Source organism: Labrus mixtus, chromosome 12 (assembly GCF_963584025.1).
Source record: "Labrus mixtus chromosome 12, fLabMix1.1, whole genome shotgun sequence".
Lineage (NCBI taxonomy): Eukaryota > Metazoa > Chordata > Actinopteri > Labriformes > Labridae > Labrus > Labrus mixtus.
Window position 1 is genome coordinate 28,657,894 of NC_083623.1, and position 20,634 is coordinate 28,678,527.

Below are 20,634 nucleotides of genomic sequence, written 5' to 3' on the forward strand. Positions count from 1 at the left end.
CAAACAAGGCAAGAAACACTGTTCTTTCCTGATGGGAAAATCAAGAGTCGTCCCACTCAAGCAGGTTACAATACCCTGGCTTGAATTGACTGCGGCAGTCATGGCAGTGAAGATGGACAAGATGTTACATCAAGAACTTCAAGTTCCACTTCAACCATCTATCTTCTGGACAGACGGCACTACCGTACTCAGGTATGTTGACAATGAAACAGCTCGATTAAAAACTTTTGTTGCAAACAGAGTTACACTGATCCGCGAAGCCACCAAGCCATCTCAGTGGAGCTACGTCGGATCAGCAGAAAATCCTGCAGATCAAGCCAGCAGGGGTCTGAAGGCCAAGAGTTTGATACAAAAGGGAACATGGATTAATGGACCGAACTTCCTGTTGAAAAATGAACATGATTGGCCCAAGCAACCCGTGCAAAGGAAGGAAAGACTTCAAGATAACCCGGAGGTCAAGAACCCGGTTATAGTCAACACCATCAAAATCGAAGATAACGTGGAACCAATGAACCAGTTGATCAACTATTACTCGGACTGGCATAAACTAAAAAAGTCAGTGGCCTGGATTATAAAGCTGAAGGAAACCTTGCGCCAACTGAAAGATGAAAGAAAGGAGTTCTCGAGAACAGTCAATCAAACCGAAAAGGACCCTGAAAAGCAAAGATCAAAGTTAGAAAGGCACATGGAAAAATACAAAACAACAAAAGAAAAGAAACTGCTTACCTTAGAAGATTTGGACACTGCAGAATCCACAATAATCCAGTTCAGCCAAAGACAGCAGTACAGTGAAGAAATCAAAGCTCTGCAAAAAGGAAAACAAGTCAGTCGAAACAGTCAGCTGTTCAAACTGGATCCGATTCTGCAAGATGGCACATTGAGAGTTGGCGGAAGACTCAACAAGTCGGCCATGCCAGAGAATGCCAAGCATCCAGGGATACTCTCTAAGCATTGTAGAGCTGCCACATTGATCTTGAGAGACATACACCAAAGAACAGGACACTGCGGACGCAGTTATGTCATGGCACAATTAAGAAGCAAGTATTGGATCCCACAAGCCAATTCTGCTGTCTGAACAATAATCAACAAGTGTGCAGTATGTCGCAGGATCAGCGGAAGAGTTGGAGAGCAAAAGATGGCGAACTTGCCTGAAGATCGCCTCTTGCCTGACAAACCTCCCTTTACGAACACCGGTGTTGATTATTTCGGGCCTTTTGATGTTAAGCGGGGCCGGAGTACAGTCAAGAGATATGACGTATTGTTCACCTGCCTTACCCTTAGAGCCGTGCACATCGAAGTTGCAGACAGCCTTGATACCGACTCCTGCATCAATGCAATTTGGCGTTTTGTGTCTAGAAGAGGTCAAGTTACCATCATGCGCTCTGACAATGGGACAAACTTTGTCGGTGCTGAAAGGGAGATGAGGGAAGCAATTCAACTCTTTGATCATGACAAAATTGAAAGGCTCTTGCAACCAAAGGGGATACAGTGGATATTCAACAGCCCAGCAGCTTCCCACCAGGGCGGGATTTGGGAAAGACAAATTTGAACTGTGCGAAGAATCCTCAATTCTCTGTTGAAAGAACAAGCTGTGAATGATGATTGTCTTCAGACAGTAATGTGTGAGGTTGAGAGCATCATCAACGGCAGGCCACTCACAAGTATCTCAGATGACGTGAATGAGCCTCTGACACCCAATCATTTGTTGTTGTTGAAGTCACAACCTATCATGCCTCCAGGCATTTGTCAGCAAAAATGACACATACACAAGAAAACGCTGGAAGCAAGTCCAATATCTAGCGGACTTGTTTTGGACCAGATGGACCCGCGAGTACCTCCAAGAACGACAGAGGTGGTCAAAACTACAAAGAAACTTCATAGTCGGAGATGTTGTGTTGTTGGTGGACAGTTCATCACCTCGCAACTCCTGGCTCATGGGCAGAGTGGTAGAGACCTTACCCGACTCCAGCGGAGCAGTTCGTAGGGTGAAGATAAAAACCAAGACCAGCCTCTTGGAAAGACCTGTTACCAAACTGTGCTTGTTAGAAGAAGCGGCGTCAGACGAGAAGATTTGAGAAAAAAGGAAGAATCACAGGGAATAACTCTAAGTTGGACATTTCATGGACATTTGATTTATTTGGCTCTTAATGTTTTAGTTTGTAATTGTTTAGTCCGCCTGCCTAACCAATTAGGGGCCGGGTAATGTAAGAGCCAATATGCAAATTATTGATTAATACTAAATATCTAGTTAAAAATGATTAAAATCTAATAACAGTAATTTCATGTAAATTCATAATGTTTAAAATTGTTTAAAGGCATAATTTAGTCATTTATAAATGATAAAAAGTTTATTGTTTATATGTTTGGATGTTTATGTTATGACAGCTGCGTCGTTAAAGTTGTGACGGATGTGACGTAAGCAGTTTGGAGTCCAATATTGATGGAAGCTACACAGTTTTTTGACCGTGCGTTAGACCGTGCGTTAAACCTGTATTTTATTTTGAAGTTTTTTCAGTAAACCTTTTAAAACGAAGGAAAGTTGTCCTGTCTTTTCGCTCGCGTTGCAAATACTGTGAGTTGACTCCAAAAAGTGGTACAGAGGACGAAGAAAGAGACGGAGTGCCACTACAAGGTCGGAGGATGCCGCAGAGATGATCAAAAGTGCCTCTACGAATTCTGAAGTTTAATAACCACTCTCTGTTAGTCCAGTTATTGGTAATGAGTTACCACCAATCCTGGGAGCGTGGCTTGACCCAGATTCTCCCTATAAGAAAGGCTTGACTTAACTTGTGTTTCTATTTTGCTCTTTCATTGTTGCACTTTTATATGATATTTGTACATTACCTATTCCTAATGCACTGTAGCTTGATTGTACCTTAAGTCGCTTTGGATAGCAGCGTCAGCTAAATTACTTAAATGTTATAGGACTATGGCTAAACCTAACTGGCTGTATGCAGTAATGTTAGCACTAATAAAAACTGTTGATCAGGTATCAACTCTATGAATTAACTTCACACCAGGTCGGCCTTCTGTTAGCATGCCATTAGAAGGAGAGCGCTCCTTCGCAGCCTTCTTGTAGCACGTCTTCGTCGTTGTAAAATGAAAAGCATTGCATCATAAAACCGACATTGTATCAAATTCTCTCACTGCTCAAAGTATGTTTGTAACTGTATGAACCAAATCAATACCAGGACAATGGGTGCAATATGCAAGATCTCCATGATTATACTTTCCCTTTGCGCCCCAGACCTTTTTGTCCAATGATTGAACGATCTTCACTCATGTGGCTTCCTTTTGTAAATCAATCTGTGACTCTGCTCTTCAAAGGTGCTGTATAAATAAAGCTATTATTATTAATAACGTCTGTGAGGGTTCAGTGTTAAGGTTAAAGGTGAAGGGCTGGGAAAGAAAAAAGTGTTACTGAGCATAACTGTAATATAATTGTGTATCAAACATTTATAACATAATTATAGTTTTTATTTGATTTGGACGACACAGGGAAAGCCAACATAGCTGGGAGCGCTATGGCTGGAAGACACAGACATGTTTTGAACGGGCCAGAATGAGGTGACTCAGAAAAGACTGAGAGGGAGATCAGTCAGGGAAGTGAGAGAACGAGCTACGAGGAAACAAAGGAAAACAACGACAGGCCCTGGAAGTAGGGGTGAAGAGACAGAGTTTAAGGCAATACTTAGATTCATTAATATACGGATGGAGAGAGAGGTACAGTAGAGGGGGAGGAACGAGACGAACAATGGGTAATCAGTAAAGCTAAATGGGACCAGTTTCAGTTAACATGTGACAGGGTGATCATTTAAAGGTAAATCAAGATCTAGAAATAGTGGACAAAAAGTGTTGACAAGTTATTATAAAAGATGTTACAAATGAAATCAGTCCCAGAAGCAAAGTGACAATGAATCAGAAAGCAGTCCCATGGTGGACTGAAGACTGTCAGATCATAGGGAATGTAGAGGCCATTTTAATCATGATAACTTTAGTTTCAGAAGTATAGTTTAAGTTTGTGTTAATAGAGTATATTTTTTGTGTTGTAAGAAATAAGTATTATTTGGGCATATTTTGGCAGGTATTTTGTGTGGAGGCGAGTTAATTAATTTGGGTGCGATGCACAGGTGGTGAGAAAAAAGTAGATCGTTTTTTGTTTGTGGACTGTGGTGGAGGTATAGGAGCCATGCAGCAAATGTTTTTTGATCGTGACCTTTTGTTATGAGTTTTGATATATTCATTTTGGATCTGTTCTGGAAAGTGGAATTATGAATAAAATAAGAAATCAAGTGAAACAACGGATCTGTGAGTATATTTAAGTAGACACGCATCAGGAACGAACAGGTTGGCTTCTATGACACAAGTGACAATTTTTATATGACACAGAAGAAGAAATTGCTACTACAGGGAATCAGGAAGGACAGTTATTAAAGCAGCAAAAAAAAGAGTGTTAAAGTAAAATATGCAGATCAACTCGTCTAAGTAATGCATGTGGAATGATTCTAAAGATGAAAATAAAGAATGTATCCAGTAATAAAACACTGGACAGGAAGCAGTGGTATTAAATAATGATGAAGCAGAAAGAATGGCTCAAACTGTATTGAAATTATGAAAATATTCTTAATTATAAATTATTATTAATATTATATATTTTGTCCCGCTACTGTAATACGTATTCTGACCCCCCTCACGAGTATAGTAGATGGCGGTAATGCGCCTCAAACGCTAGTTTCCAGCCTCCATTAAACAGAACGAAGAAGAAGTGTAGCGGATGTAAAGTTTGTAGTTTCCGGGTTTGAAGGCCTTCTCCGTTCGAGCACAGTTAGCATTGTGTGTGTATGCTAACGTTGTAGGTTATCAGAGATATGTTAGAAAAGACTTCAGCTTTGAGTTGAGTTCTCCTTCTTTGACTCTGACGGGTTTCAGGATCTTAAAGATTTCTTCAGACGGCGGCTGCTCGCTGCGGTTATCAGAGATATATCAGAAACAACAACATGTGGATACGAAGAGGAGCTCCACCGACACAGGAAAAGATGGATGTGATTTTAACACCTGAAATCAAGCTGCAGAGAGCAGGTAGGTTTTCTTTCCACTGCTGGAAACGTGTTTCCTGCTCATAGCCTTTAGCTAACAGACGCACACAGCACAGTGTTAGCTGCAGCTAGCTCCTGCTAACAACATCATTGACTTTACTTAAAGACTCTTTAGTGGATGTTGTGAAGGATTATAATAGTAATGTCTGATGGAGCTTCACATTATCAGTGACAATCAGTGCTGTTTTGGCTGTTTCCTCATTTAGTACAAACATTCCTGTGGCTGAGACCCTCGGTGAGAGATTAGTGACGTCATCAGTGAAACACGAAACAATTCATAGTTTGAAGGTTTTTTTTATTGATAGTCATTGTTGTTGTCCACATTTCCTTCCCGCTGAGGTCGGAGGTCAGCGCAGGCGGCGTGGTTGTGGGGATGACACTGTCCCGCCTTTCCTTTTTAGTAGTAGCAGTACGTCTGTCCCCCACCCCCTCAAACATCCCTTGGGTTTTCAGTAAAAGTAATGATAATTACAAACTTTACATTTTACAAATATATAAACATCCATTCATAATATATATATATATATATATATATATATATATATATATATATATACAAACATATTTATGTTATATATATTTTTGTTGATTACTAACATTACCTCACATTTCCAGTCGTTATCATAGCCTGACAAATATTTCATTTTAGATTTGTAACGGGTCGGGGCTTGTCGTGGCGGCCGCCATGAAAGACAGAATGTTAATCGTTGCCATGGAAACACTGGATGTTACGCTAAAGTCCGCTGCATAAGGAAGCGTGAGCTGCTACTGAAAGCTGTGATAAAAACATCACGGAAATTAGGGCCCGACCGATGTATTGTTTCGCCAATTAAATCGTCTGACATGAGCATAAAACGTGACTATCGGCTAAATTACAGTCGATTAGTGATGTGTCGTTCGTGAACGATTCGTTTGAAAAGACCGAATCTTATGGGTGAGCGAACTGAACCGAATCACCGACTGAAAAGAGTAGGTGTCTCCTCTCTCCTCTCTCGTGTCTCTCTCTCTCCCGTCTCATGTCTCTCTCTCCTCTCTCCTGTCTCGTGTCTCTCTCTCTCCCGTCTCGTGTCTCTCTCTCCTCTCTCCTCTGTCTCTCTCTCCTCTCTCCCGTCTCGTGTCTCTCTCTCCTGTCTGCTCTCTCCTCTGTCCTTTCTCCTCTGTCCCGTCTCTCTCTCCTGTCTCGTGTCTCTCTCCTCTCTCCTGTCTCGTGTCTCTCTCTTCTCTCTCCCGTCTTGTGTCTCTCTCTCCTCTCTCTCTCCTCTCTCCTGTCTCATGTCTCTCTCTCCTCTCTCCCGTCTCGTGTCTCTCTCTCCTGTCTGCTCTCTCGTCTGTCCTCTGTCCTTTCTCCTCTGTCCCGGCAGGGGGTGCCATTGGGGCGGCCCGCCCCCCCAATGGCACCCCCTGCCCCCCTTGAAGGTCAAGTTAATTAAATCTTTTTTTTTCTTTTTTTTTAAGATTTATTTTTGGGCTTTTTGTGCCTTTATTGTAAAAATAGGATAGAGTCAGAAATCAGGGAAAGAAGTCATTTAAGGATACCTTTCCGTGTCGGCGTCCATCTGCCCGCCCAAATCCTGCCTATGGCCAGCAGGGTGACCATCCAAATATTGCTCAGCTACACATGCACACGCGGGTATTGACTTGAAGGATAGACCACAGTTGATCTGAATGAAGTGAACTTACCTTTGACTGACGGTTGCCGTTAGATAAGCACAAAACTAAACCATCTTTTTCTAACAGAACAACAATAACATGAATTCCAGTTACATTGTGAATTGATTGATTGCATTCTGAAACATGAAAAACAAAATTGAAGTCCAGCAAAGCATGCTGGGATATACGGGCCATACTACTACTACCCACTACATGAGGATCACAGATGAGTCTGAGTCGAGTGGTGATGGTACGTATTAAAGTTTGTACAAAACCTTCCTGGTTAATGAAGTAAATACACACTTACTATGTCATTCTCCTCTTCAAAATAATTATTCTATAACCGTACCCATGTGTCGCTCATGCCTATAAGGAGCTAATAATTAGCCGGCTCTGCTCAGCTGAAGGAATGCTAAGTTTAGGGGAATCACTTCTCTATACCTGCAGCTCAGGAGAAAGAGTAGTGGTGCTTTGACACTTTACTATGTTGAATATACACCACATTGTTTAGTTGATGTGTTTTTTTAAGCAGAGAGCCGGTGAGGTGATCATTAATAAATGTTAGCTAGCATGCTACGTTAGTCCATTTATGTTACTGAAAGGCTACTCATAAAGGGAGAGAGAAAGCAGCAGCGTGTGGGAAGTACTCCACTCCACCCAGCGTCTGTTTCAGAGTGTTTATTCAGCAGCTCTGTGCGCTGACACAGACCAGCTCAGCAGCAGCACAGTGTTGCTATGAGCAGGAATCATAGACTGACATGTGTATATTATTTTTCATAAATATTACTCATGATATTCTAATATCTTTTCTATTGTATGATTCCAATTAAGTTTAGCTTGAATAATTAAAGAAAATTGCAATAATCAATAGCAAAGAATCACAACATTTTGTTTAACTGTTTTTTATGTTTTTATTTTTCAGATGGCTGAGGGTGGAAGAAGTACAGTGCGGGACTACTTCATGAAGGAAGGCAGCATTTTCTATTTGATACTTTCAACTTCAGTTTGATATTGTTATATAGCTTGTTATTTTTTTAATTTCTAAGTAAAGTTTAGTGTTTCAGTGCTCTGTTGTTATTCTGGCCAATAAAAACTTTGTTCAACTTCAAATAAATCTTGTCCACAAGTTTTTGATAACTGTGTTTGTGGGATCAATGCAAACATCTCTTAAGATCAAAGATGGATCTCAGAAAGAGATCGGCCAATATATATCGGTATCGGTTTTGTTTCTCCTTAGGTAGTGGAATTTACATACTGTTTTTTAGCGTTTAAATGCTAAAATATTACGACTCCAAAAGCATTAAACCACCAGCATACAACACGTCTACGTCACGTCTCTGTCTGGGGAATACTATTATATTTATTTCCCTGGTGAATTAACTTCATAATCACAATCGTCATTCTTCTAATTAATGATCAACACTACACAGCAGCACAGCAGAGAACAATGAGTGCTAACACATCCCGCAGAACAGCTATTGACCGCTTGACCTCATTTTCTCTCTTTCTTTCTTTCTATACTCCTTGGGTCTTGGGCAGGTCTGTGTCCTTCAGCAATCCAAGTGAGTGTAGATGTGTTCGAGGACCTCACGGGTCCGTGCAACATGAGAAAACTTCTGTTTTGAGATAAGACGCACCAAAACCAAGAGAACTTCCCTCTTGTTAATGCACTGATTCAGGTGCCTTGCTCCTATCAAAAGTGAAGCTTCTCATTGCTTGTTTCAAGAATGTTAATTACAACTGTTATGTACAGCTGCTGAACTCTTCTAAATAACGTACTTGGTGTTTGTGTCTGTGTGCTTGGCCAGGCCACTGTAACTCCTCTGCTGCCTGTGTAAAATGTTTATAAAGGGCAAGGTGACTTTTCAGCTTCCACCGATCTGAAGCTGGACGCTACCCCTCTGTTGTCCAGAATCCGGATGATTTTACATAACTGAATGTCCAAACTGTCAGCACATTCTTTAAGCTCCATTTGGTTTGATCAGAATCAGAATTTTTTATTATTGCCAAGTACATTTACAGCTTCAAGGAATGTGTCTTGATGTTTTGATGCAAAACAGTTAACAAAGGAAATAAAGTAAAAATAGCAAGAACTTGAATAGAATCAAATAAAAGTAATTAAAAAAAAATGTATATATATCTATATATATATACATATACACGAGTACAAAAAATCTAAAAACACAATGTATTAAAGGTGCAGTAATAAAAGTCCAGTGGGCGTTAATGTAATGCATAAAAACAGGTTCAGCCTTTTAATGTTCTCTGACTGTGGCGGTGATGAGAGTCTGGGTAATGTTGGAGGAGGGGGGTGTGGGGCAGGGACATTGTTCATCAGGCTGACAGCAGAGGGGAAGAAACTGTTCTTGTGGCGAGAGGTTTTGGTCTTGATGGACCACAGCCTCTTACCAGAGGGGAGAGTCTCAAACAGTCCATGTGCGGGGTGAGAGGGGTTGGCCACAATCTCACCTGCACGCCTCAGGGTCCTGGGCTGTATCCGAATTACCAAGTACCCACTCAATCTGGCAGCAGTACCTACTATCCATGCTGTATACTGTTTAGTACCTACTATATACTACTATTACTACGAAAGGATTTCCACAGTTTGCTTACCGGTGCGAACATTTTACCTTCAAGTTTGTTTTTATAGATCACAGACTATGCGTGGGAAATGGAGCACACCAGTTTCAATTAGTTATAAATGATCCCCCTGGTCTGTTGCGCTTGGCCTCCTTGCAAGTTGTATGAAAAAGTCATTTGTTTGCACTTAGTCTGATTTGATACTGATTAATGTATCTGTGAATGTGTCCTCCCTTGCCTTGTCCAGAATGTTTGATGGTGTGATATGCGCCTTAGTCTTCCCGTGTCAAAACCTTTTTCCTTAAAGGCTTTATATGCGATTTTTCACACTTAAATATAATAGAAATCAAGTATATCCTCTGAAAATAACTCTGTGAGTCATGACTGTCTACAATGGGTGTAACACCCGAGTCCCACTGTCTGTGATGTTTTCAGAGTTTTTTTTCTGTATGTTTACATAGCCGGCCCGACGGCTGACTCCTCCCCTCGCGAATAAAAGTTGTTTAATTGAGGGACTAGAGAAAAGAAGAATAACATACTGTACTCACTGCTTAACTGTGTTTCTAGATCACGCTTATTTTGGGTAAATTTACATGCAGTGTGAAGATACAAGCATAATAAAGATCATTAGCATGCTAACCCACAATGCACCGCAAGTTGTTTTGGTTTCATGCTGGTGCTCAAGGGCGACATCTGCTGGATCAAAAAATCACATTAAGCCTTTTTCCTCCAGGTCGTGATCACAACAATTAACTAAGAGAGAGAGAGAGAGCTAATGCCTCTGCTCAGGTTAAAAATCTAGGCATCACTCAATCGCATCAAAGTGTGTGTAAGAAAATAGTTTAAGAATAAAAAGTCTTGATTTTTTTTACATAAAAAAAAAAAAACACAACTGGTTTTGCAATTTTCGCTTCTTGCCGCAATTTAATTGCAAAAAAAGTCTAAAAACATCACAACATGCATTGCAATTTTTTCTTGAAAAGCTGCCGTGAAATCAGGCATTTTAGGCCGCAACAACCCCCAAAAAAGTCCACAAAATCCTGGAGGGACTGCTTAAGGCCCTCTGTTGTTTTTTTATGTCACTGAGAATAATGACCATTCTTTTGCCAGTTTCATGCCTTTTGTTTTTTCTGAACCAAGTGATCCTACTATTTCACAGCCCAGTCCTGTTTTGTCCATTGTAAACCAGGTTAGCCCCTTTTGGCTTTAAGATAAGATAATCCTGTATTTATCCTACAACGGGGAAATTTACATTGTTACAGCAGCAAAGATTGCAAACAAAGTACAATTTAAATAAAAAAAGAAAAATTAAGAATGTACAAAAAACTAGATAGATACCAAAATATAGAATTTAAAAAAATAGATCAGCTGAGCGGCAGTTTTGACCAAAATGTAGTCCGTAATATTCCATGTAACACAGACATGCACATAAAGTGTAAAATGTTATTGCACAAAGTGGATTTGGTAAACATAATATAACATTATCATTGCACAGAGTGCGTGCGTGTGTCCAGGGGGCAGCCCAGGACAGAGCTGGCCTTCTTCACCAGTTTGTTCAGTCTGTTCCTGTCTGCAGCCGTAGTGCTGCTGCTCCAGCAGACCACTCCGTACAGGATGGCTGATGCCACCACAGAGTCATAAAAAGTCCTCAGGAGTGCTCCCTGCACACTGAGGGACCTGAGTCTCCTAAGCAGATGAAGTCTGCTCTGGCCTTTCTTGTAGAGAGCTTGTGTGTTGTCAGTCCAGTCCAGCTTATTGTTCAGGTGAACACCCATGTACTTATAAGAGTCCACTATGTCATTGTCCTTACCCTGGATGTTCACCAGTGTGGGAGAAGTGGGTCTGCGCCTGCGGAAGTCCACCACCAGCTCTTTGGTTTTACCCGCGTTGATCTGGAGGCAGTTCCGCTGGCACCAGTCCACAATGTCCAGGTTGAGTTCTCTGTACTCCCCCTCGTCCCCATCAGTGATGAGGCCGCCAATGGCAGAGTCATCAGAGAACTTCTGCAGGAGACAGTTAGGTGTCTTATGGGAGAAGTCTGCAGTGTACAGGGTGAAAAGGAAGGGAGCCAAGACGGTCCCCTGTGGGGCCCCTGTGCTGCAGATGACCCGGTCAACTGTGGCCGGTTGGCCAGATAGTCCAGGAGCCAGGATGTGAGGTGCAGGTCGACTCCTGTGTGTTCCAGCTTGTCCCTCAGAAGCATGGGCTGTATGGTGTTGAAAGCACTGGAGAAATCATAGAACACGATCCTCACGGTGCTCCCAGCCCTCTCCAGGTGTGAGAGAGATCTCTGCATGAGGTAGATGACAGCATCATCCACCCCGATGCCTGGCTGATAGGCAAACTGCAGTGGGTCCATTGATGAGCTCACCAGGGGGTGCAGATGGTGAAGGACCAACCTCTCCAAGGTCTTCATCAGGTGTGATGTCAGTGCCACTGGCCTGTAGTGGTTGAAGTCCTTGGGGCGGGAGATCTTTGGCACCGGTACCACGGAGGATGTCTTCCAGAGCTGCAGCTGTTCCTCCATCTTCCTCCTGTAGATGCGTTTCCCCTCCCTGATCTTCCTCCTCAGCTCTCTCTGCACAGTCTTCATCTCCTTCTTGTCTCCTGACCTAAAAGCCCTCTTTTTGTCCTTGAGGCGGACCTTTATTTCAGGAGTAATCCACGGTTTGCTGTTGGCAAAACAACATACAGTCCTGGGGTCTCATTTATAACCGTTGCGTACGCACAAAACGGGGTCTGAAACTGGCGTACGCCTTTTCCCACGCAAAGTCTGTGATCTATAAAAACAAACCTGATGGTAAAATGTGCGCACCAGTAAGAAAACTGTGACCCAGGCAAACGTACATTTTGGAGGCATGGGAAATTGGCGACACAGACAGTGAAGTGGTGAATTGAAGCCTGCAGATACATATTTTATTTCACTAAATATCAAACTTTACTGACAGATCCACGTCATTATAATTATTCAAACCGATGGTTTTATTTAGGCTATAATTGCGCATGTAGTGAGCTGTTTCTAAAAATAAAAATAAAAGTCCGCCCCATACATATTGCATCAGTGCCGTCTCGCCTTCATTATCCCGGACGGACCTCAGAGGACCGGACATGTACACTAATGTAATCACTGATGTAGAGTTAAACATTAGACGAACACAAAAACCATAGAGCCACCAGTTTTCATTATAAAGGGAACATTGCGTGCAGGTGTGCGTACGAACGCTTTTATAAATCTGAATCATTTTGTGCGCACGCCATTTCCAGGTTTTTGGCGCACGTACATTTTTAGTATGGATTCTATGCACTCTTTTACAAATGAGACCCCTGGTGGGTACAGTGTAATCCACACAGAAATGAATATAGTCTGTAATGCAGTGTGTGAGACTGTCAATGTTCTCCCCATGGTCATCACAGAACACTTCCCATGCAGTTGTCTCAAAACAGTCCTTAAGAGCCTCTTCCGTCTCATCGGACCATCTTTTAACAGTGCGGGTGACAGCTGGTTGTCTGTGTACCAGAGGTTTGTACACAGGCAGGAGGTACACCAGGTTGTGATCTGATCTTCCAAGGGGAGGGAGAGGAGATGAGGTGTATGCCTCCTTGGAGCTGGCATAGAAAAGGTCCAGTATTTTATTGTCTCTGGTGTGGCAGGTGACATATTGTGTGAAGGTGGGCAGGGTAGAGGAAGGAGAGGCATGATTAAAGTCCCCTGTAATAAGGAAGAGGGCCTCTGGGTGCTGTGTGTCTGCAGCCTGTTTGTTAATGAGTGCAGGACATCACACCCCGAGCTTGCATTAGCAGAGGGGGGAACATACGCAGCTATCACGATAACATGCAAGAATTCCTGCGGCAGATAGTAAGGTCTCATGCTAACAGCTAGCAGTTCAATGTCCTTACTGCAGAGTTGCTCTTTGACGACCGAGGGAAGGACGGGTAAGAAATGTCTCCTCTTGTTGCAGCACTTTACCCTGGCACGGCAACCCCGTCTCCGTCTCTTCAGCTCGTGGGGAACATCGGGTCTTTCGCCGGTTAGCTTCGCAGTGCTATGGAGGGCTAACAGCTGATCGCGGGTGTAAACAATAGAGCCACTGCTACACGAGACCTCCGTGGTCCCACATGTAAACAGTAGAGTGAAAAACAGCAGAAATACCAGCGCAAATTCAACAAGAGTTTTGTCCATCTTGTGGTAGTGGATTATGGAAGTAATAAACGAAAAAGAAGCAGAGTAAAAAGAGCTAGAATAATAAAAAATAAGGAAAAAAACCCTGTTACGTGCAGGAGCTGCTGTAACATGCGACCACTAGTGCGGCGCTGCTACTACTAAAGAGGCTCACTAAAACTGAGCCTCGGTCCAAACCCCCCCCCCATTTGTGCTTGTGTCCTCTTCATCTGCATGAAGACAAGTTTTCCTCGTCGTCTTCCTCTGCTTGTTCTTTGCTGGTGACAAGTGCCACTACGAGTTTCCCCAGTAATTCAAATGCTAAATAAAAGTGACGGAACAGATTACATTAAATATTACACAAAATGTATTTAGACATTTTTATCGTGACAAAGGAGGTGCTGAGTGTTCTCTGTTAACTGTGCCGAAGACAAGTGCAGCTAAAACGGCAACAACCACGAAACTTGCCCGTTAGAACACACCAAAGCAAAGAAATTACCAAACGTCCCAAACAAGTGTTAGTGTGGACCGTATTGTAAATAATATAAACGTCTATGGTGTGGACCCTCAGTGTGACTCCCCAGCAGCAAACTGTCTATCAGCGTTTTCCAGCTCCGTGCACTGAGCTTATGATGCTGAAATGTTTAATTAGAATTTGTTATGTTCTGACAATAAAGAATAATTAACCATCTGGTTTCATCAACTTTCACTCTGGAGCAAAAATCTGCTTTTAAATTTGAAAGAAATAATGATTGATAATTATCGATATCGACTGATTATTACATTTTTTGTCATATAGCCCAGGCCTACACCCAGCCACCACCATCGGACTGTGGCTGTGCGTCAGGCGCTGGTTGTGGGGACTGTTGGGGTTTTATCTAGTCAAATTTGGTTATATTATTAATTATATTTAATTATGTATTCATATAAATAACAATGTTATTAAACTACATTTAATTGACTCGGGTGCACCACCCTGAAATCAGGGAAAAATAACCAAAATATCACTAAAATCAGTCTCAAATTAGTTAGTTAATTACCAATATTGTTAATAATTAATAACTGTATTTAATAAATTGAAGGCAATTGTTTCCCCTAGGTTTACAGCTTTTGGGGGGTGGGGACACACACCGACACAAACCGACACAAACACTTCTTGGTGTTCATGCGTTACTTTTGACAGATGTCCTTTTCTATCAGAAAGGTACCCTAAATGACTTCTTTCCCTGATTTCCGTCTCTATCCACTATCCTATCTCTACAATAAAGGCACAAAAAGCCAAAAAAAAAACTTGACCTTCAAGGGTTGGGGTGGGCAGGCCGCTCCCCTAATATAATGGTAGGGGAAACACTGCACAATGTAAATACACCAGTAATCACAACCAACTGCTCTCTTAAATTATAACAGAATTTATTTAAACAAAGCAACATCAATCCAAAATCAATCAAACAAATAAAACATGTGAGTGAGGTGTAGTTAAAGTGTAGTTGTGTGTGTGGATGAGAATGAGAGAGAGAGGAGGGAGAGAGAAAACAAGATGGTGGAGAGAGACAATGCACCATGTGGCTTCGTCACATGTGGACAAAATAGTGGACAACAAAGTAAGCCGTGTGGCTGCCTTTTGAAATAGTTGAGCTCTCTGAGCTGAGTTCAGTAACTGTTACTTAAACACCAGAAAGCCAGTGGCCGGACTTTGATTCAACGGCAGGTACTCTGGTCTTTCTGATTGTGAAAGCTGTTGACTGAAGGTAAACTAGCATAGCATTACACACATAGGCGAACACAGCGGTTCATCACAATAAAACAAATGCAGCAGCTTACAACAGATAATAAACAGAATGTGACGTCTCGTCAACAATGATGCATAATTATCAGTGGTTATAAAAGAAACATAACTATTTCTGAAACTATTTCTGCCCAGACCAAAGCTCTTACTTGGGTTAGCTCCTGGTGATCATTGCACAGTTGGTTAGATCGTTGAATGTTAAAATCAACAGATTCAGGCAGGGTTCCTTCGTGGCAGATGTAGGAAGAGGGTAGCAGGATTCAGATCTTCGACCAGAGCGCTGCTCTATAGGGTCTTCTGGTGGCAGGAGTCTTTGTGTCCTTGTGGATTCAGGGATCATTGGGCTTTCTTCAGCGCTCAATGACGTCTTACGAAAAATCAAAGGAAAGAAACTCTTCTTTTTGCTCGAACCTGATAGCATCTGATTGCGCCCAAAACTCCTAAAGATATGCTGTGGAAGTAGTCAGCTGAATCCTCTGATGCTTGAATTCAGCATGTGAAGAGCTACGTATACTGAGCAACCGCAGCTCTGGAGTTTAACCTATGTAAGTCAAGAGGAGGAAAGGCTTTGTCTCGAATGCTGGAGTCCATCTTGTTGGAGAGGTTATCCTCTGGTGTTGGCAGACAACACTTGAAGAGAATGAGCAATGCTGGAGTGATTGCTTTTAAAGACTTTGACTGCCTGTGGGTTAACCTCAGGCCTCCTCCAATGAGTATAGAGAATTCAGACCTGTTCTTCTCTTCCTTAGAAGTTGATTAAAATTGCCTAAACATTTTGTGCTGTTTCCATAACATGTTTCATTTTTGTTCACTGTGTCCTGCAGATGTCCAGCAGCTGTTGGTGGGTAAAGAAGAGCTTCCACCTGAGCAGCAGGAGTGGAGCCACATTCTGGACCAGGAGGACCCTGAGTCCCCACAGATTAAAGAGGAACAGGAGGAACTGTGGAGCAGTCAGGAGAAAGAACAGCTTCAAGGACTGAAGGAGGCTGATACCACCATGTTCCCCTTCACTCCTGTCTCTGTGAAGAGTGAAGATGATGAAGAGAAACCTCAGTCCTCACAGCTTCATCAGAGACAAACTGAACAGATGGAAACAGGAGTTGGAGAGGACTGTGGAGGAGCAGAACCAGAGAGGGACTTAGACCAAGAGAGATATTTACATCCAGAGATTGAGGTCGAAATTGAAGGCTCTTCTGAGACTGACAACAGTGATGATGATTGGAAGGAGACCAGAGAACATCAGTCAGGTTTAAATTCTGTGGAAAACTTGAGAAATTATAAGAAATCATATGGTTGCTCTGAGTGTGGGAAATTATTTAAAGTCAGAAGTCGTTTGATCCAACACATGAGAATTCACACAGGAGAGAAACCATTCAGCTGCTCTGAGTGTGGAAAAAAATTTCACCTTAAAGACAGTCTGACCAGACACATGGTAGTTCATACTGAAGAGAAGCCCTTCAGCTGCTCTGTTTGCAGTCAAAGATTTAAACATAAGTGTAATCTGACACTTCACATGGCACATCACAGAGGAGAGAAACCCTACGGCTGCTCTGTTTGTGCCCAAAGATTCTCTTGGCCAAATCAGTTAAAAAGACACAAGTGTGTTGGAGGTCAGGATGCGGATCTTCAAAACCAAACTGAGGAGAAAAGGGAAGCAGAAACAGAGGGGGACTCAGATCCAAAGAGACATACACAACCAGAGACCCATATCGAGACTGAAGACTCTTTAGAAGCTGAGACTGATGACAGTGATGATTGGAAAGAGACCAGAAAACATCAGTCAGGGTTAAATACTGAAAATATTAGATCACAAACTGATAAGAAACCACATACCTGTTCTGAGTGTGGTAAAATATTCAAAAAAAAACATGATCTGACCAGACACCTGAGACTTCACACAGGAGAGAAACCCTTCAGCTGCTCTGTTTGTGATAAAAGATTTAACCGGAAATGGCATCTAACCACACACATGTTGGGTCACACTGGAGAGAAACCCTTCATCTGCTCTGAGTGTGGAAACAGATTTCGACAGAAAAAGCATCTCATCTCACATAAGAAAATTCACACTGGGGAGAAACCCTACAGTTGTTCCTACTGCGGTAAAAGGTTCAATCGAAAAGGAAGCATGAACACGCACATGATTGCTCATGTGGGAGAGAAACCATTCGGCTGCTCTCTCTGCAGTAAAAGGTTTTACTATAAAGCACATCTGAACTCACACATGTTGGTCCACACAGGAGAGAAACCCTTCAGCTGCTTTCTGTGCAGTAAAAGATTTACCCTGAATTCTTATCTGACACTTCACATGGCACACCACAGAGGTGAGAAACCCTTCAGCTGCAGTGTGTGTGAAAAAAGTTTCCTCTGGCGCTCTCAGTTAAGAAAACACAAGTGTGTTGAAGATCCGTCTCCAAAGCAGAGTGACAGATTTGATGACTTTGGACTCGATTTGACAAAATCATGAAGGAATTACAACTCGACTTGGAATTCAACACCAATGACTCGTGACTTCACTTGGACTTGAGCCTAATGACTAGAAAATACTTTCAATGGTTATAAAAGATATGGTTGGAATCAGGAAGTCTGATAATGGAAATATAGTCAACTGTGCACAGAATATCGTGGGATTAAGATCTACGTCTTTCATTATTTTCATGAAAATATGCTGCGTTTTAAGTGTGTTGGTGTACCTGCGGCTCCTCTGCTGTCTGCATGTTGCAGGGGCGAGCTAATAAACATACACACCGGAACGCCAGCCATCATGCGCACCTGTTTCCTTTTTTCGCAACACAACACAGTCCATGATCCATAAGGACCTAGGGTGCACTCGAATTGTCCCTCCTATCTCCTTTCACTATCCACTTTACCTTAACCCCGGGGAAAACGTCATGAGGTTAAGGAAAGATGTTAGGAGAATTCATAAAGGACTTAGGGAAAGACAATCGCGTTGCTCTGACAATCCGACCACATTTCCACTAGGCGAAGTAATTAAATGTGACGGGCCGGTGGAGGTTAATGACGCGGGTCTGCCATGTTGAAACTACAATGTTCAGAAAATGGACTACAAAAAACGCATCTAAAAAACTTTCCCCTGTGCCTCTTACCAGTGAAATAATCCTAATCACCACAAGGTTGGGATTGAAATAAAAGCAATATAGGCTACAAGTAACAAAAGTGAAACCATCAGCTTCCTGTCCACTCAGAAATCAACATCAAAATAAATATGATTGTATGAAATTAATTGTTACATTTATGTAAGATATAGCCTACACATAATGTTTGAAGCATACAAATGTACAACTGCACAAAGCATTCTTAAGTGAATTAAATACGTTGAATAAAACATAATCTGATAAAAATGTATTTTATCTTTTTATCCCTTACATGATCTGTGTCACTTTACGATCATCATTAATGTTCATGAATGGTCGGATGCGCGACTCGCTTTAAATGTTGCGGCCGAAAGGAATTGTGGGGCGGCATATCTCATCTCCTTTGGTAAAGGATGGTCTAGTGTATCCTATGCTAAAGGAGGTTATAAAGGAAGCATTGACCCACCTTTCCTTGGCTTTTAGGGAATTCGAACGGCTCTTATCATGGCTGCCACTTAAATGCTTCATTTCACTCAGTTAGGAACCTTCCTAAGCAAAAATGACAATTCGAACACACCCGTAGTCTTTATGCTCGGGGACTCAGGTCATCTGGTCAGGCTGTCGTTTCGACTCGTCTCCATTCTCTCTCACCGTGTCTACATTTATCAACAATCAGAACATTAACAGAAGTCATGTATCTCACAGCCTGCTGTAGTCTGGGAACGTCTGCCCACACACTGAAAAAGGGGGAGCAGGGGTGGACTGGGCACTACTACCTTTAAAAGAAAAAAAAATGAAGGTTAGTAAATGTATTTTTCCTTAATGCTCATTTTCTTGACCTAATCTAATGAAATGATCCAAATCTGTGATCTGATCCATTGAAACAGAAAAAACTGAATGTAAAAAAAAAATTAATCAAACAGTCAGCCACACTGTTTTTGTCTTTTAAGAAGTAGGCTAAATAAAATCATATTACTGGCAATAATTATTTGTATAAATCTAACAGATTATTACTCTGTTAAAATGGCATTTCATTTGGTGACGAGAGATAATGATTTGCCTGGGAGTCGAAATTCAAAGGTCAGGACTTCTGACTTGACTTGGGACTTGTGACCAAAGACTTGAGACTTAAATCTGACTTGTAAAACAATGACTTTGTCCCACCTCTGCTTCAAAGTGTCAAAAAATGAAAACTGATTTTAAACAGGCATACTGAGAGGACTGTTGAGGAGCGACTCAGATCCAGAGAGACACTTACAACCACAGACTGAAGACTGTTCTGGGGCGATGGTTCAATAATGAGTTTGCCCCAGTAGCTCCTGGATGTTGAAATACCTGTTAGAACTGTATTAATAGTTTGACATTCTAAGATAGTATGAAGTCCAACTTGAGGATCTACGAAGGACAAGAAACAAAGGGAAATGGACCCGCCTGAAACAAGTCCTCCATCGCCTGATGCTACTTTTCTGGAAGCTATTAGCTCGCTACATGCAGACCTACAATCCACTAAGATGGAAGTTCGCCAGACAATCGACATTCGGATGGATCCGTGTCTTCCCTGACTTCAGCCCCTTAGGTCACCAAACACTGAGCAGCATTCAACAGAGAGTTACGATACACTTTATTATCCCCTTTGGTGACTTTCAAAGCCACAGAGACTGTTTTTACAGACTAATGAAGGCTAAGGTGTTAGCTGAGTTTCACTTTGGTACGGGCAGAAACAACGATGCAGAGGACACCGAGATGGAGAGCACGGTGCTGCTGCTGACTGGAACTGAAAGTGATTACATATTTAACCACTCTGTTCCCAGTCCTTTGTTTACCTCTTGGTGTGGGCTAAATATTCAGCTCTCTTTAAAGTTAGTGACATTCTGAAGGCAGCTAATGATAGCTTGATAACTCACATGCATATCCAGGCTAATGTTCTTTCTATATATTTTTTTCGGTTTTGTTTGTTTGGGTCAGGACTTGTATACTGTACACAGCAAAAAGACCAGTGTTGAATTAACTCCCACAGAGTTGATTTCAACCCTTTTTCAGGGTTTATATAGCTCCACACTTTCAAGAGTCAAATCAACACTTTTGAAATAGTTAAACATTTAACACAGAGAGAGTTCTGTTTTCAACTCCCTAAACAGAGTTAAAATAACACTTAGGGATTAGACAAGTAACTCTGCTACGACACTTTTTTTAAAACTACCTGCCTAGTGTTAGTTTAAATCCATTAAGTGTCAGACTATCTACACTACAAAGTGTTAAAATTAGAGAAAG

General features: G+C 41.8%; 2 protein-coding genes across 2 annotated transcripts in view; both read left to right on the forward strand.

Moving 5' to 3' along the window:
* The first annotated feature begins 4,793 nt into the window (after window positions 1–4,793).
* On the forward strand, window positions 4,794–18,026 carry LOC132984470 (gastrula zinc finger protein XlCGF57.1-like). Its single transcript, XM_061051352.1, has 2 exons — window positions 4,794–5,079; window positions 16,227–18,026. Exon 2 carries the CDS (start codon window positions 16,269–16,271, stop codon window positions 17,733–17,735), a length of 1,467 nt encoding a protein of 488 aa, XP_060907335.1. The 5' UTR covers window positions 4,794–5,079; window positions 16,227–16,268; the 3' UTR covers window positions 17,736–18,026.
* Window positions 5,671–20,634, forward strand: part of LOC132984473 (gastrula zinc finger protein XlCGF57.1-like) — an 87,970-nt gene continuing 73,006 nt past the window's right edge. Inside the window, exon 1 of the mRNA XM_061051357.1 lies at window positions 5,671–6,065. The gene's annotated coding sequence lies outside the window, so the exon portion shown is untranslated. The remainder of the gene's footprint in view (window positions 6,066–20,634) is intronic.